The sequence below is a fragment of the Blastomyces dermatitidis genome (genome assembly GCF_000003525.1).
Source record: "Blastomyces dermatitidis ER-3 genomic scaffold supercont1.6, whole genome shotgun sequence".
NCBI lineage: Eukaryota > Fungi > Ascomycota > Eurotiomycetes > Onygenales > Ajellomycetaceae > Blastomyces > Blastomyces dermatitidis.
Genome location: NW_025544779.1, coordinates 2,344,104 through 2,360,831, shown reverse-complemented (window position 1 = coordinate 2,360,831; position 16,728 = coordinate 2,344,104). Strand labels below are relative to the sequence as shown.

At 47.6% G+C, this 16,728-nt stretch overlaps 6 protein-coding genes across 6 annotated transcripts; 1 reads left to right on the top strand and 5 right to left on the bottom strand.

Moving 5' to 3' along the window:
- Positions 1-303: 303 nt before the first annotated feature.
- On the bottom strand, positions 304-4,599 carry BDCG_06150 (HET-C domain-containing protein HetC). Its single transcript, XM_045421874.1, has 6 exons — positions 3,554-4,599; positions 3,312-3,447; positions 3,028-3,198; positions 2,817-2,858; positions 2,504-2,733; positions 304-2,402 (listed from the first exon to the last, which is right to left on the bottom strand). The coding sequence occupies exons 1-6, from the start codon at positions 3,639-3,641 to the stop codon at positions 583-585; spliced, it is 2,487 nt and encodes an 828-aa protein (XP_045277646.1). The 5' UTR covers positions 3,642-4,599; the 3' UTR covers positions 304-582.
- Positions 3,928-7,630, top strand: BDCG_06149 (Spc97/Spc98 family protein). The gene is made up of 2 exons (XM_045421873.1): positions 3,928-4,441; positions 4,524-7,630. Exon 2 carries the CDS (start codon positions 4,542-4,544, stop codon positions 6,948-6,950), a length of 2,409 nt encoding a protein of 802 aa, XP_045277645.1. The 5' UTR covers positions 3,928-4,441; positions 4,524-4,541; the 3' UTR covers positions 6,951-7,630.
- BDCG_06148 (MFS transporter) lies at positions 7,587-10,355 on the bottom strand. Its single transcript, XM_045421872.1, has 4 exons — positions 9,685-10,355; positions 8,964-9,625; positions 8,816-8,883; positions 7,587-8,742 (listed from the first exon to the last, which is right to left on the bottom strand). Exons 1-4 carry the CDS (start codon positions 10,154-10,156, stop codon positions 8,040-8,042), a joined length of 1,905 nt encoding a protein of 634 aa, XP_045277644.1. The 5' UTR covers positions 10,157-10,355; the 3' UTR covers positions 7,587-8,039.
- Positions 10,356-12,188: 1,833 nt separating this feature from the next.
- On the bottom strand, positions 12,189-13,273 carry BDCG_06146 (uncharacterized protein; the record flags this gene model as incomplete). Its single annotated transcript, XM_045421871.1, has 2 exons — positions 12,189-12,721; positions 12,847-13,273. The coding sequence occupies 2 exons, from the start codon at positions 13,271-13,273 to the stop codon at positions 12,189-12,191; spliced, it is 960 nt and encodes a 319-aa protein (XP_045277643.1).
- A 1,168-nt stretch (positions 13,274-14,441) lies between these two features.
- On the bottom strand, positions 14,442-14,690 carry BDCG_06145 (uncharacterized protein; the record flags this gene model as incomplete). The annotated part of the gene is made up of 1 exon (XM_045421870.1): positions 14,442-14,690. One exon carries the CDS (start codon positions 14,688-14,690, stop codon positions 14,442-14,444), a length of 249 nt encoding a protein of 82 aa, XP_045277642.1.
- A 90-nt stretch (positions 14,691-14,780) lies between these two features.
- BDCG_06144 (uncharacterized protein) lies at positions 14,781-16,410 on the bottom strand (the record flags this gene model as incomplete). Its single annotated transcript, XM_045421869.1, has 3 exons — positions 14,781-16,112; positions 16,163-16,299; positions 16,347-16,410. 3 exons carry the CDS (start codon positions 16,408-16,410, stop codon positions 14,781-14,783), a joined length of 1,533 nt encoding a protein of 510 aa, XP_045277641.1.
- Positions 16,411-16,728: the final 318 nt, after the last annotated feature.

The following is a 16,728-nucleotide window of genomic DNA, read 5'->3' as shown; positions in this document are numbered from 1 at the left end:
TTTGCCTTTTATTTTCTTGTTCTCTTCTTTTTTCTTTTACCTTTCAAACCAGCTCTCAAATTCCCCAAGAATGAGTGTTATTCTGGGACTGATTAACCTACCTTCTGACTTACTAAAGAACATCGCAATTGATCGATATCACCTCTACATTCCTTATCAGGTATCAGGCATCTACTGTACCTGCCGTAATTTAAAGTTGCTGACTCCTTTCCATTCAGAGGAATGATCACAAAAGGGGTACGCGCTATGTAGATAGAGGGGGGTTCATACACCAGCTGGCCAACTTAGGTGGGCTCACGATCATGTGCGGAGAAAAATTCCAATATCAAATTACTTTTAACAAACTTCACTATTGACGGGACGAACAACTTTCTATCATATTATTGCGTGACATTCTACAGCCCCTCATACATATATCAACTATTTTTTTTATAAAGCCCCCGGTTATCGACAAGGAAGATCCAAAATGCCAATCCGATACCCGTCTACCGTTATGAACATGATTCAATACATCATTCATTACTTTTTTTTTTTTCTTTTTCCCTTTCGTGCCCAGTAACCAGCAAGAGAGCCAGCCAGTCCTTAATAGCGTCGTGAACCATCATATCCACCAGGTGGGGCCTGGTAATAGTCATACGTATGCGCTCCCTGCGTGGGAGGTTGGTATTCGCTAGTATTTACATGTTGGCGATAACTCTCATAGCCAGATGGTGGAGGCAACGTGTATCCAGGATCATCATATAGGCCCTGCTGCTGCTGTTGTTGTTGATAGGCACCCGGTTGCTCCTGGTATGGTGGATATGGTTGGGATTGGCCTCGAGAGCCTGATCCGATCTCTTCAGCCGGCAGCGCCCGTGTCTGGCTATGACCCTGGTCCTCTGGCAATTCACGTGTCAAGCCACCACCGCCACCGCCTAGGAAGCCCGATAGTTTGCTCAATTTGTTGAGATTGGACATTCCTGGGATGGGGAGGTTGGATAACTGATTCCATGGTAGTGAGGAAGAGGAGGATGGTGGCTTGGTTGAGCCGCTGGAACCGCCTACAAAGTGAGACAGACCAGGGATACTGGAAAGGTTTGGAAGGTTGGGAATGCTCGGGAAGCCGCTGGGAGATTGACCACCTGCCTGATCGTGGGATTGATGCTGCGGTTGGTTATGGCCCCAGTAGCCGTGCTGTTGACCACCTTGGCTATGATTGTGGCTGTGAGAGGGAGCATATCCATATGACTGGTGTTGGCTAGGCGGCGGGACATGTGCGTGCGTGTTACTATTGCCATGTGTGTGAGCGTGAGGGTCACCCCCAACGTGATTCTTCCCAGCCTTAACACCATCTGCACTAAGAATATCGTTCAAATCTATCCCCTTACGTGCCTTTTCGCGAGCCCACCGTTCGACTTCCGCAAACATTTCCTGGTGTGCTTCGTTGTCAGACCGTCGAAGCGCGGGGTGGTGAAGAACAGAGACGCAATCGTCCAGCACCTGATCAACTGGGACATCAACGTGTTGGAATGCATATATAACACGAGGGACGACGAATTTCACCACCGCTGACGCTACTCGTCCAGCCGGATCGTTGAGGATATTGCTGAAATGGTCTTTGGAGAGGAACGAGTGGGTTGGATCTGTGCAGGCCGGGTTTGTCCAGGGTTCAAATTGAGCCTGAGCTTCTGAGGCTTTCAACTCATCTGCACCAAGCTGTAGTTTTGACGACGCTATCTTTATCACGGGTCGAATAAACGGCGCTAAGAGGGAGAAGATAAATATCGAGAGCGTTTCGCTGATTTTCTCCATTAGCGAAGCAAGCCCGGGGATTTTCTCGAATGCAGCGGACAGCCTTTTAGCCACCCTGTCTCTAAACTCCAAAATCGGGTAGATTTGAGAAATCGTTTCCTGAGGGTTAATATCTGCAGGTGTGGACGCCCGCGGCTGGTTATACGCGCTGTGCTGGTTTAAACCTTGATTTCCGTGGGGATCAAAATGGCTCCTTGAGGCGGCATAATCATCTAGGCCACGGTGTTGGTTTGCCTGCGCCTGAGCCTCCGATTTTCGCTTTAAGGCTTCCGCTTCTTCGATTAAACCCTTCATTCCGGGAACTTTAGAAAGCAGACTGGTGAGAGCACTCAAGGCTCCCGAGGAACCAGAACCCGTCTGTGCACTGCCAAGTGTATTGTCCATTTCATTGATTTCACTCTGAGCAAGATTATCTGAGGCACCCCCGAGCAAACTGTGAAAGAAATCCGTCATGCCAAATGTGCCAGTGACGATAGGGAATATGTATTTCCCTTGGATGTTCATCTGGGTGGCCACCCCGACATGAGGGAAAACATTATGATAGTTCATTTCTCGTAATACCAATTCGCAGTAATTGCTGTGTGCCGAGAAGTCTTCCAGAGTATGGAGAGCTATCGATAGTTGTTAGCTTTGTGAAGCTCCGCCATTGAATCCCTGATGTGGTGTTTTGTAAAGAAAATTTCCGTAAAGAATTAGAGTATAGGGACGTTACCTTGACCGAGACACCTGAGAGCCTCGCTCAAATGTTCTTCGCGGCCTTTCTCATGACGCCCACCGCCGAGGTAGAGCCTTCCAAAATGTATGCTTCGCGCAATACTATACCTCACGTACCCGGCGCTGGTTGCCCAATCGCCGCGCTCGTTGGCAATGTAGTTCTTCATACCGGTTTCCGGGTCGATTTCAAGCTCGATAGGTCGAATTGGCCCTCGAAGTCGGGGGTCACTAAAGGTAGAGGTTAATATATGATTTGTATGATGCAATGCATGTTGTAGATGTGTGCTTGTTTCGGGGAGTAGAGGACATACTATTGCCTCGCATCTTTATCATCCGAGTAACCCTTTGGATTGCTATATTTAAATAAAACGGTTAGGAATATAGTTTCTTTTGGAGGATGGTAAATTAAAACATCATCACTAGAAGGGATATAAGGCTTAAATAGCGATGTTTGGAGTACTCCGCATGATGCCATCCATCATCGTAACATATGATATCAATGTGGGAGGGGTAAAGACGAACTCAATATGTTCCTCCGGTCTGTATACTCCAAGTCTCTCAGCTGTGACCTCAAACTCAGCAGTTGCATATCCGAAAGCCATGAAACTGAGAATCCAAACCAAGACCCTGATAGAGTCTGCTTGAATTTTCGATACTGTGCCCACGTCTATAGCTTGCGAGTAATCTCTCAACCTATTGTGCCATAAGTTAGTTTAAAATCACTAAGGAGTTCCAACTGTGGTTGAATTAAACGCGTTGGATAAAAGGATTAAGTCAGGGGAAATAAGCTTGTAAAGGTACAGTACCAATTTCCAAAATATAGACGCTTCATCATAATGCCTGTCCATTTATGTCCCTTGATGAACGCAAGGGTTTTCACGATATCCTGGATATCTCCATGGCGCCAATTTTTGCCTTCAACCACAGATATAGAAGCGATATCTAAGAGAGCAGTCCAACAAATAAGTATCAACTAGTTATGATATGGGTCATTCAAGTGTCGAGTTTCCTTTGGGCGCACACACAAAGTCAAATAACGGAAACATACTTCCAGCTCCGAAGGCATGCACTTGCGAGGGAAGCAGCACAAGTAGAATCGCCAGGATAAAAATAATTGATCTTGTGCCTAAGCCCATGTTGAAGATGTGTGATCAAGCCTCCGTCCACACGACGATGTTAGTTAGGCAAAGGAAATAAATATACGCCTGATGGATTCGTCAAGCAATGGTGATTGCGGTGATATTAGATCTCTAGGTTCCCGTGAGAGGGTGCTTCAAGGAAATTGAGACAGTGAAAGGGAACTTGATTATTGAGTTGATTTGATTTGATGACGTCTCCAATGCTCCAAAGCCGGATTGCTATATTATTGCAAGATCAAGAGTGTGGCGTCACAGAAAACTGGCTTCGTGAAAATATTTAACCACCAGGTCTCCTCCCCCTCCCAGCTTTCTCCCCCCCCACCACCAAGGCTTGAACCCCGTCGTCGTGCGATAAAACTAGCGCAGGAAGATAAGGGCGCTTCCGGGGGCTGACGCAGTACTGTACTGTACTGATCCTGGTTGCTGGCTTGACTACTTCCGTCTGCAAGCCCTTTTTCAGCTGCGGTTGGTCTGCGGTTGGTCTGCGGCGGCGGTTGGTTGCTTCGGGTCGTCGTCGGCGCTCGAATGGTAAGGCTGAAATCTTAGTGAGTTGGGGCAAAGTGGAGGGTTGCTGACTCATCCGTGGTTCGTCCTTGGCTGCCAATTCTCCGTTTGTGGAAACATTGGATAGAGGAATCTCTGTGAACGCGCAATTCAACCGCCCAAACATGAAAGACATTTTATTCCCCGAAGAATGAATGGAGTTGGCTCCAGGCGATGTGTCGGTTCGAATTACTGGGCTGCATTCTGTTGTTACGTCGTCGAGTTGGCAAGAGTGAGGAGGATCGCGCCGCTAGGTTGGATTGAATCCACTCAAGACAGACACAGAGACTCACAGACAGACGCAATTGCAGTTCACTAATACTTTAAAAAATCTAGCAATTCACAACCGCCAGCATGCTCCATGAGATACTCCTCGCCTTGTCCGGTCATAACTCTCCCCTGTTTGACCAAGAGGAAGGTGGCTCTGCCAAAGACGGTGTCCCGTTTCTCTCGCCCGCCGAGCACGCCCTCCTCCAACCAATAGCGGAGCTGTGTCGACTTCATACACTACTCCGCAAACATACAGCGCGAATTTCCTCGTCACATCCCTCCACAATATGTCGGGCGGTATCAACCAATATCTCCACAGTGCAATTGGGTAACTTCCAGAAACAAATACTGGAGGTTGAGACAGCAGTGCTTGCTAATGATGCTCGATATGTTGGTGGCCATGGGATCGTACCATTATCAACAATTCGCTCAGAATTCTTGCCTTGGGTGGGGAGGTTACAATGGCTGTGGCAGATCGCACGGTTCATGTCGCCGATTGTGGGTGAGGAGCAAGGAATGTGTACTGGAGCCAGCCTAATTGATCACCTTCGAAAGGAGTCGCATACAGGATATTTGGATCTTGAAGAGATGGCCCTTCAGCTGATAAATGCCGGAGAAACCGCGTTCATGCGTCAGCTCTCGATGTTTGTGCTGTACGGCCAATTGCCATCATTCGGACGTGGAGATTTCTTTATCCAGGAAGGCCAGTCGACGGGGTACGAGAAACAAAAAAATACCGACTTCACAATCCGAGCAGATCTAATGCCAAACTTTGTGTCTTCGTCCACTGCCAATTCAATCTTATTCATCGGTAAATCCTTGAATCACATCCGAGCGCAGGGCAAATTTTCCGCTGGAGATGAGTCAATGGCCTCGCTGTCCAAGCTCACGTTACATGGAGATTATCTCGATCATCTCTCAGCTCTTTCTTCCCCGATATCGCCCGCTGGCCTTAGTGGTGCAATATCCAAGATAAGGATTTCATTGTCACAAACTGCCTTGTCACAACTTCTCCCATTACCTAAAATCGTGGAAATCCTTTCCTTGTTGCATGATTTCCTCTTGTTAGGACGTGGCGAATTCGCTATGGGGCTAGTTACATTCGCGAATAATCTTTCAAAAGGGAGACATCGAAGGCCTGACCTATTGAGATTGGGGAAGGGTAGTACCGATCTATTAGAGAATCTCGCAGTTAAGGAGGGGGAAGTGGCCGCAGTTTTATCTCAAACTTGGTCCGAACTGTATTCAATACAGAATGCGGAAGACCCCGTAGACGACGAACTCGACCTCGCCAGAGAACTTCTACACCTTTCCATCAAAGACAAGACTGATAACAGACGGGTTTCCACGAAAGAAGCGGCAGTTAGTAGCCCACTAATAGACGTTTCTGACGTCCCTTTCAACGATTTACTATTTGGCACGCCCACAACGTTGTCTTTAGATGTTCAACCACCGCTAGATCTCTTTCTCTCTCAGGCCGATATGGGGCTATACTCGAAAGTCCACTCTTATCTACTTGCTATTCGTCGAGGCCAAATTCACCTAAGTAATCTGTGGAAATTGACATCCCTTCGAAGAACTCACCCGGCGCCTCCTCTAGCAAACAAGCGTGGAGGCCAGGTAAGATGCCAGTCAAACCGGGAACGGGCTCTTGCTCGAGCTGCTGCTATCAGACCGATCTGGATCACGGCAAGTAGAGCTCTTTTTATATTGTCAGAGCTGACAAGCTATATGCACGGCGAGGTTATATCGAACTCGTGGCAACACTTGAAGCAATGGCTAGATGAAGTCCGACCAGTATCAATGAGTGGCTCGCGGCCGGCAACGGCAGTCTCCTCAGTCTCCCGGCGCGAAAGTTCGGCTGCGCGCTTTCGCTTAAGCAGCCTGGGCCAGGGCGATCCCCAAGCGCGGAAAGAAAATAAACCATCCCAACATGACCCGGAAGCTATCACAGCGGCCCACCGCGCTCACCTGGTATCCATCATCCAATCCCTGCTCCTAACAGACATACCCTTCACCCGAGCACTCCGCACACTCCTAAATGCCATCGACCACCTCATCGCCATGGTAATACGTCTCGAAACCGTACAGCAGAACCTGGACTTGGAAACTGATGAGGGCGTCGTGGATTCCCTAGCCGATTACGCGGCGGAAGACAAGAGGATAATGCATGACCTTCACATAGCAAGGGTCGAAGTTGACAATGGCGCTGCAGATCTCATTTCTCGATTACGTGATATTGACGATAATCGACTCGGAGATGGTAAGCGGCCTTTTGACCTGGGGCAGAACAATGTTGGTGGTAATGTGATGAATGTGAATGGGGATGGGAATATGGGTATGTTTGGCGATGGTGCGGGTGTGAGTGCGAGTGCGGCATATGTACCGTGGAAACCAGCTGGGGTGGATCAGTTGTTGATGAAGTTGGACTTTTTCAGTTCAAGTCAGAAAGACGATGTGGGCGGATTTGAATTTGGGGCTACGTTCACTTGAGAACTCGTTCAGTGTTTACCGTTAGGCTGGGGCACAGAGTGAGAGGGCGCTTGATAATCGAATTTGTATGATTATACCCCCCCCCCCCCCCGGCCTCCTCCCTCGGAGGGCTTCTTCCTCTTCCCCTTCCTCATCATTTTCTTTCTTATGTCTTTCATGATCATGAGTTTACGGATGTACCGAGGCGGCGTTTGCATTTTCAGGGTTAGGTTCGGGGTTCGGAATTATCACACTAAACAATTGGTAGAAAATTATCAACGCGATTTTTTTTATTTTTTTCCGTTCAGAATCACGGATAGGGTATAGTGGGACACTGAGTTATTTATTCTCCTATTTCAGTCAGAGACTATGCAGGAGACCCCCCTCATCATCTCAGTCTGAGGGCAGAATTTATTTCCAATCACTCATCTGACTACTCTCACTGAGGTGTATACAGTCTCAAGCAGCCTTTACTAATTATATGATTTTATGTGTATATCATTGATCAGAGAAAATTCTTCACTACTCTCAATTTAAAATCTAGTATAATTCTGAATCTTTGATATCTCTAAACTAGACGGTTCAGAGAAAATCACTAAAATCATATTAAATCTGACTGAATGCAAAGACAATCTTCATACACTAAGATTTAATGTCATTCTGTCCATTGATTATATATATATAGTGAAAATCATTTCCTCCTAATCTATTAATTAACTCTCTGTAGTCAAGAACTGGCCCCAGATTGTGTGGATGTAATCAATAGATCATGGTAAAATCACCTTGTGAGGGAGGCAGGATTCAAACCTGCAACCCTGACATCTCGGAAGAGCCATCCCCCATAGCCAGCCAGTTCCTACTTACCATGGTCCTTCCACGGACAGCGCTTTTACCACTACGCTATCCACCCCACCTTGGGCTTGCTGTGCATTTCACGCGAAGTTTTGGTAGATTTGAAAGTTATCAACATTAGAGGTTACTGGGTTGTTAGATAGTTACTGGCGCGAATCTAAAATCGAATCTCCAAGCGTATATTCCACAAACAATTGTTCACTAGCCCTAATCGGACAACGCAAATAGTCAAAAATATAGAGCAGAGACCTGGGAAGATCAAATAATATATGTGAATCCCCCGTCACCAGCACCTTTCTCCCTTCCATTCATCGACAAGCCCGCTGAGCCCGAGCCCAAACCCGAACCCGAGCCAGAGCCAGAGCCAGAGCCAGAGCCAGAGACACGGCCCATCAGCCCGGCAGCCTCCCCTTCAACCATCTCAATCTCATCTACGCCCGCCGCGCCCACACCCTTTAACACCCTCTCACTCTCCCTCTGCAAAAGCACTCTCAGCACGAGCGCCAACGCCGCCACCAAAAGCATAAACAGAGCACAAACGGCCATACCACGTACATACCACGGGCCATCGGTCCGTGGATACAATCTTGTCCCAACGAGTGGGCCGCACTGGCCGATGATATTCAGGATCGCCATGCCGGTTCCCTTACCTTCTTTCGCGGGCTGGTTGTCCATCGTCCAGGTGATGATTATGGTGATGGACGAGAAGAAGCCCGCTGCGGCGGGGTAGATGGCTATGTATCGAATGAGGATTTGGAGAGTGGAGGAGAGATGGGTGTGGAAGTGGCCTGCTAAGGCGATGGTTAGGTAGGCAGCGGAGCTGAGGAGGGCGTGGGTTATTATATAGGGGCTGCGGGTACGGTGGCGGTCAGAGAGGGAGGCGGTGAGGAGGACGATTAGAAATGAGAATATGTACGGTGGGGCGGATAGGGCTTGGGAGGTGATGGCAGAGTAGCCCATGCTAGGTGTTATTAGGATGGTTAGTTGTCGACGACGACCACTCTATACTACTGTTGCAAGTAGGATAGACGAACTCTTTTAGAATTGTGGGGAGGTAGACTGGCAATGAGCTGAAAGCGACATTGCAGCTGAAGAACATAAGCTACAAGAGAACGAGGATTTTTTAGTAAATAATGAACGGCGCAGAAATGTTAAAACAAATGATTCGCTCCTGGAACTCACCGCAGTGAGATACGCCTTGGGATCGCGAAGTGTTCGGCCGATCTCACTCCATTCAAACCGTCGCTTACGAGATTTATCCCTATGACGCATGCCATCGTTGATTTTCAAGCGTAGCTGTGCAACTTTCCTCTCTCGAGGGGTGAGATACCGGGAGTTACCAGGGCTATCAGGGACGTAAATCCACGCAAATACAGCAACAATTACACTTGGGAACCCTTCGAAGAGTAACAATGCGCGCCATGGTGCGATGGGTCCATCTTCACTTAGCTTCACAATCGCCCATGCAAGGGCGCTGGCGAAGGAGGTTGCGAGCGGAGCAGCGGATATAAACATCCCTGTGCGATAAGCCAGCTCCTCGCGCTTATAGAAAAAGGACAGAAAGAACGGAAGACCTGGCCCAAAGGCCGCTTCAGCAACACCGAGGAGCGCCCTGAGAAGCACAAGGGGCCAAAATGAGGAGACGAGAGATTGACATGCGGCAAGAAGGCCCCAGGAGAAGCAGCATATAGAAATATAGATATGTGCAGGGACGACTGTATACATAAGCGTCATCCATTCAAAACAAATATATGTGATGTAAAACGCCGTGAGAACCCATTCGAATTGCGAGGACGTGAGTTTGAGATCTCTTTCCATTCCCGCGATCCTGGCATTCCCGATGTCTAAAAGGCATAACAGAGTTTAGAATTTGTGACGCTTAGGGACCAAGATGTGAACTCACTTGATCGATCAATGAAGGACAGCATATATAACAACGCCATAAACATGGTCAATCGCAGATCAAACTTCCTGACGATGCGCCTCTCTTCGTCGGCAGTATATATCTTTGAGGAAACAGGCTCCTCTATGTAGTCGTATTCTTCCGTTCCTTTCGGAGAGATGTAAGGTCCGCCATTATCGCTCAGCTCGCTCCCGTATGCATCATGCGCTAATTCTCGGGGCTCTGCTAAGTTTTCATTATGCCCGTTGCCATTGAAATTGGCTTGAAGTCTCCCTAGTTCAGGAGGCTGCTGCCCCCAATTAGGGGATGACGGGGTATCTGCTAATATTGAGCCCGAAATTTCATCTTCTGGTGTCAACTGGGAGTTCGAAGAGGTGGAGGAGCTCGTTGACGGAGTATCTCCAGCAGTCGAAGAGGAGGGTGTATTTACGAAACGGCGAGAAACAGGGGGCTGGTTTTCAAGGTTGAGCATTGTAGGTGTAGTTTAGGGAGCTGCAGGGCTCCCTGGATGTCGGGGACATAGGGCACCGGAAAGATAACCCTAATGTGCTGAAACGTATTTCATGAGGTAGGTCGGACTTAAAACAGTTAGTTTGGGAGTAATATTAAAATCGTAACCGCCAAATGGTCCAAGGTTTAGGGAAATCCATAAACAGGTTGTTCGCGCTGAGCTTGAAGGCTGTTGAAGATCGATTCCGAGCTCTCTCCGCACCCAGATCACGTGGTCTATTTAGCTTGTTTGTGTGGGATGGTTGAACCTCTCTATTGGGGCGTAGGAACTAGCTAATCTATATAACGCTACGTCACGTACCACGTTCGCTAGGGCGACCGCTAGGCGGCTTCCGCCCAACAGTTTGTTACTCCCGTACAAGCAACGCCGCAAGCTCTAACTAGCTGCGAGGATCAGGTCAGGAATAATTAGTAAATGACAAGCTTCAGCCGTCTTGAAAATTTTGGGGATACATTGAAGCAACTGTCATTCCTTCTGCGCAAGCCCATAGTTCATCACTTGGTGTGTGCAAATGTCCGAAAGACAGTGCGGGTCTTGCTGCCTGTTTATCACTGATAACTTTCCATTCAGGTACGTACGTTCCCTTGCTTGAAAATGCCTATAGCGGAGAGCTAGTAGCATGGCCAGCGACTATTTGCCCAATGCTTACGCAGCGTATAGATTCTTTTCCCGGATTGCGATGTATAACTTGCCAGATATTCCAGGACTGACGAACCTGATCCCCCCGGTCAGATTGTTGGAACTGTGGAATACAGGCCATATGCTACTTTCCCTTAGGATAGTGTATTGCCCATGATGGAAAAGTATCGTTTCGGACAATGGGATGAAAACCACCGCCTTGGTGCTGGTGGTAGATGAGAGGGTGTACCAAGGAACTTCGAGGTTCGGAATTGAACTTGGATTAAGGAATCTTGCAGTGAAGTCCTCTCATCGTCTTAGTGGAAATTCATCTCCAGTAGGACAAAAAGTTCTTGATGTTGGGTGGTACGTTTCACTGAGCTATGCGTCGTCATCCATTGATAGTTCAAACAGCCGTGATACTCAGCAGGTTGGAAATATAACAACAATAACGAAATAGCAAATGACAAATGCATCTTTTGAATGCGATTCTCGTATGAAAAGTATCTCGTGAGAGTGAATAGTCTAACCACGTACTATATTGCGGTGATTAGCTGTAGCAAGTTCGACGAAACTACGCCCACTCTCCACTTCTCCTGACAGCGGCAGTGATCGTTTTGTCGCGATGCGAGAAATTTGGAAATATCTCAATACTTGTATTGATTGATTGAAATCATTGATGAAATTTGCTTTAAACCTACACGTCTTTCACAGTCATCCTTGTGATATGAAGCTAATCAGCATTTGGAACGAGTGTTTGAAAGAGAGAACAATTGATATTCTGCAGAACAGTCACCCGAAGGTGGTCTCAGTGTACTTCTCTATGGTTTAGATCATGACCCTACAAAATGCCCGCCGACTGTGGACTTGGGTGCTGGGTGGGTTTGCTATTCGCGGAAACTCAGGCACGAGCAACAGGCTCTTTTGTTCCGATGAACTTTGTCCCCATTTACATTTCAGAGATAACTAACTCGCTGGAGGCTTACGGAGCCACATGAATATTAATCCGGGGGGATACATGTATAATGAGGGGTGGATGGATAATCAACGATAATATCTTACCTCTTCTTCCACTGTCTAGGAAGTAGAAGATGGGTACGACAAAGGAGAAAGGAGGATAGATCGAATCATACAATAAATACTTGAAATCATTTTAGCCTTTTATTCCTAAATACCAGCAAACCTCTCACTGCTATGGAGGGTTCAGACATTCTCACTACTAAAATACCCATTGTATGTATTTCAAACGCCACATCAAAAAAATGGAGAAGTTTGAACGCTGCATTCGACCTGGAAAAGGATTGACATGGCCACCATACGGCAATTTTACTAGATGTCGATCAAACTATGCCCAACCATTCATCTCCCCTTGAGTTTAGTATGGACGGTAGCAATCACCTCTAGGACGGGACGCACGGTAGCAGTGCGGCTGAGACCGACGCTTCGCAAACCGCGATGCCGATGACGACATCGATGAAGCAGGCTTCCCTCCTCCACGCTTACAATCAGCCTCATGAATCTCAAAGGGCCGTTTCCTGCCCCCACTAAGCGCGATCGCCTTCTCCTTCGCCATCTGGAACGCCGCCTCCAGCGTCGGGACCATGGCATGCTCCATCTTGCGGGCATGCAGGTAGTTGAGGGCGTTTTCAGCGGTGTCGCGGAGAAATTTCGCGGCGCGGGACTTCGCGACGACATCGCTATCTGGGATTAACTTGTACTCTCGCTGTGCATTGGAAAAAGTAGAGAGGATGCGGGAAAGGCTGTCGTTGATGGTTTTGAGCTCCTTTGCGTTGTTGCGTGGGCCGTTCTTGTCCTTGTGGGTTTGGCCAGGGGCGCTGCCGTTTATAGCACCCTTTTTGAGAAGGGCTGGGATGGGGTCGGTGGCTTCCTGACCATTGGTGCGGGTTACTAAATGGAAAGCGCAGTTAGTATATAGAAGTAGTTCCTCTAGTTTCTTGTCTTTATTTTCTTCTCCTATATCCAAATTTGTAGCGAAATAACAAAGAATTCTAAACAAAGGGCGAAAACCATACCGTTCAACAATAGACTCCTGACAGCCACATGTTTGACAACCAGGGCCTCCAGGTCGGCAGCTTCAGCGCCTTCCATCCCCATAACCTGATCAAGGAACAACTGGATTGCACCCATGTAACACGTTTCAGCGCCCTTGTCAATCAATTCAAGCAGAGCCTTATCGTAAACAGTGATCTGGCCGTCCCCTAAGGCCTGCGAGCGGGACTTGACCAGTGAAATATGGTGTTCAAACACTTCATAGAGAAGACGGAAGAGATCGGAATTCTTGACAAATTCTGACAGCATTGGTTTCACAGAATTGGCATCGAGGTACTTCTCTGCAAGTGCAGAGGATTCATCGTCCAGGTTGGCATTGGCTTTGCGGACTGTTAAGTGGTTTCCATTGGCGAATTCAGGGCCGTGGTGCATCGCGTAGTTGGGAGACATGGCTTGGAGAAAGGGGTTGAGATCTTTGATAACTGAGTGTTTCTGATCTTATACACTCGATTGAGGATGATGTCTCATCCACTAGATGGGGGGTATGTGGCTCTAGTGGAGATGTCAAATCAAGCCTGAAGGTGGAAGATAACAGACGAATTTGTGTGAGGAAGTTTTGGCGTGAAAGAGAGATATCGATGTAGGAGCAGACAGACGCGTTTGGGTGAAAACAAAGAGGTGTCTGGTTGCTATGTCTATGTGTTGTGAGATATACAACCACTGGCCATGTAGCATTGAATATTAAAAACTTCTAGAATGGCCGGTATGTTTGTTGAGCAAAGAAGATACAGACCAGCAATTAGCATCCCAATAACTTTTTATATCAGTTCTGTCAAAATGAAGTTAGGAGACAGTCACAATTGAAACAAAAAGCTTCTCTAGGAAACTGCAGCTTCAGTATGGCAATATGGCCAGTGCTGCATCATCCTGCTGTTAGAGATATAGGTCTCTCCAGCCACGCCTAGGTAAAGATAAACAGGGATAAATCCTTAGCTTGGAAAATGCATTAGCAAGTGTAAAACATGCTCAACAGTGTGGATTTATCATGTACATTTATTGAGGTAATGAATCCCCATCCTTCAGCAGGGAGGACTCATAGCCCATGTGCAAAGGTTCTCCGCCAGCAGAGGAAAAGAAAAGTAAATAGATAGGGATATACACATGGGAAACGGTTCTTTTTCAGATAGGCAGAATAGCACTGAAGAAGGGAAGCTCAGTGGATTCATACATCGGAAATGAAAGGAATAGGTGTTGAAAGGATAGTAAGACAAGGCGGGTGGCCAAGAATAGGGTATATATTGTGGCAAAGGGTAGCGAGGAGCACGATAACGGGTGAGATATTTGATTTATACAACCAAATCTCAAAGGATGGGATAATGACGAAAACCAAAAGCAAGAGCTACGCCGGTGCTGGATGTTTTCTTATTTCAGATTTGTTATGAACCTCCCGAGTTGTCGTAAAGCCTGTTAATCTCATCCACAAGTGTGGGTGATTCATCTCCATGCGGCTGACAATCCTTCCACGTATGGCCGTCACGAATACACCATATCTTCTCATTGACACGAACGGTACAACTCTTTTTGATCCCCAAAGCAGTATTGCGCTTGAAATCAGTCGTCAGTAGCGCAGGCCGCTGACTCCATCTGGATCGTCGTCCTCGTCTACCTGGCGACTGACGTAGACATTGAGAGCGCCGAAATCAAGACCAAATTCCAAAGAGCAGTCCTCAATCAGCTCCCGCTCCGGTATCTTATTATATGAAGCCAATAAACAGTTGGCGAAACCAAGGGAGCGGACGATGGGCGTTTTATTCTGCGTTTGTGCACCGGGTGGGAATGGGAGGTTAGCGGCACAAAGCATGAACATGTTCCCTACACACTCGGGCGGGCCGTGCTTGCAAGATACATCTGAGGATTTATTCGATACACTAGAAAACGAGTCATAAAAACTTTTTTTTCAATCATCCGGCGAGCTGGCGTCCTCCGATAAAGATTCTTGCTCCAGTCGCGAGAGATGATGACTCTCTGGATCTTGCGAAAGTCCAGATTGTAGAAGCAGCGGGACTTCAAAATCGAAATCAGGCGGTAACTGGTCAATGGCCGAGCAGATCATATCAAAGAGCATTGGCATCCATATGTCATAGACATTCTTGGTGAACTTATATGCTGTCCATTTCTCTTTGCCATCTAGTTCAGTGAAGTCGAAAGTGCGGATAGGGTGGCGATAGAAGGTAGTCTCTTTACCCTTCATCACAGGGTAATGGCCATAGATTCTTACTGTTCGATGGTCGTGGGAGATGGAGAATGCCAGAATTTGCCGGTGGAGCTCTTGTTCTCGCTTTACAAGCCGAAAGAGCTCCACAATTGCCCTGACCGAAAGGGTCATGCTGTGAGCATTCTGTCGGTCTGCTACATCAAGTGCTGCAGCACCACATTTCACTTCACATGTTAGGAATGGAAAGTACATGTAGTATGTGGCCATGAAGAAAGACAGGTCCATGACGTCACCTAAAATGGGCTTGATCTTCGAAAGTTGATCTTCCGTGAATGCAGCGCGCCTAAATCCCACAGCGTAGTCAGGCTGCGGACGAGGTCCAACAAGGGGGATGGAGTTATTCCAGCCTTCATTGACGCTTTCGACTAAAATGTTCAAGGGTTTGGCACCAAATGTAGCAAATGTCTCTGCAGAAGGAACAATCAGTCGAGAAATATCTTGAATGACCCTAGCTTCGTTTTTATCTTGCAATTTTCGGCAGGCCTTATCAAACGTATCATCATGAAACAAGGAGTCTTTTGGGACAGTCTGTTCCTTCTCGAGCAATGTTCTGCAGAGGCGTTTGCTGGCATCTGTGATATCCAGTTCGGATTTGTCCACATAACTGCCCTTCGTTTCAAGAAGAATCGAATAACGTGGATCTTGGTATGGCGCACTCTTCTCCTCCCTCGGCTTTTGGTCGCTTGGTGTATTGGAGGTAGCCTTAAGGGAGCCCAGCCCTGATCGTTTGCGGCGAAGGGAGGATGCCGACTTCTTCCACGCAAGTAGATGACTCATTTCACCGTCCGGTTCCAAATATTCCTTTGGCCAAGCTTGTTCCCTCCGCCAATGCTCAATGGGATCAAATAGGGCGTCGTTCCTGTTGCGGGATGGTGCTCCTTGGTCACCCGGTCTCTTTGCGGTAAGGCTTGGAAATATCCGTGGTCGCTTCCGGAGGTGGTCAGTTGGTGTGTTGTCGGTTCCGGCTTCACGCGACCGCTTTCGACTCTTGAGTTGTTGAGTAGTCAGCTGGCCCTACAGAAGTGAGCTTAAGCTTAGATTTATTGTGAAGTGGGTTGACATACTTCCCGGGATAGAGTCTTGTTCATGGGAAGAGAGTGTTTGTGCTCACTATGGTTGCTGTACTCCAGGTTTAGGCGTGCACTTTTTCGAAGGCCTTTCTTCGTTCTCGTTTTGCAAACACCCTGAGGATGTTTCCCTTCTGGCAAGTTAGAGGTGGGTATTTAATTGAGTGTAATCGAGGCGCACCTTGATCTTTTTGTACAAACGGTTGCCTCATATCCGTCTGGGCGGCTTGCCTTGAATAGGCCATGTCGATTGGCGGGGGAGAAAGATAGCTTTATGTCACTGCTGGCCGGAGATTGAGTGGTTGGTGTTGATAGAACTAATAAGTTTCGGAATGAGCGCCCAAGACGTTCCCCACATAAGCTCAATTGGTAGTTAACTAACTGTTGGGGGTCCCGCGGTTGATCGGCCCTTCTACCAGCAGTGCGCTGGTGGTGATTGAGCTCTTTTGCCCCCAGTAGCCTACACTAACTATGGCTCCTGACTAAGCAGCCACTCTCCTTCCAGGACAAATTCTTACGGTGTATACAGAAAACTTGACCTCGCTAAGTGCGCCACTTGACCT

Bases quoted from the DNA above. Each gene is read 5' to 3' on its own strand.
- BDCG_06150 (XM_045421874.1), bottom strand. From the start codon at position 3,641: ATGGGCTTAGGCACAAGATCAATTATTTTTATCCTGGCGATTCTACTT. The intron at 3,448-3,553 runs GTATGTTTCCGT...CTGCTCTCTTAG, and splicing joins GCATGCCTTCGGAGCTGGAA to ATATCGCTTCTATATCTGTG. The intron at 2,859-3,027 runs GTTCGTCTTTAC...ATTTAAATATAG, and splicing joins AGACCGGAGGAACATATTGA to CAATCCAAAGGGTTACTCGG.
- BDCG_06149 (XM_045421873.1), top strand. From the start codon at position 4,542: ATGCTCCATGAGATACTCCTCGCCTTGTCCGGTCATAACTCTCCCCTG.
- BDCG_06148 (XM_045421872.1), bottom strand. From the start codon at position 10,156: ATGCTCAACCTTGAAAACCAGCCCCCTGTTTCTCGCCGTTTCGTAAAT. The intron at 9,626-9,684 runs GTGAGTTCACAT...TATGCCTTTTAG, and splicing joins GTCCTTCATTGATCGATCAA to ACATCGGGAATGCCAGGATC. The intron at 8,884-8,963 runs GTGAGTTCCAGG...GTTCTCTTGTAG, and splicing joins CCAAGGCGTATCTCACTGCG to CTTATGTTCTTCAGCTGCAA.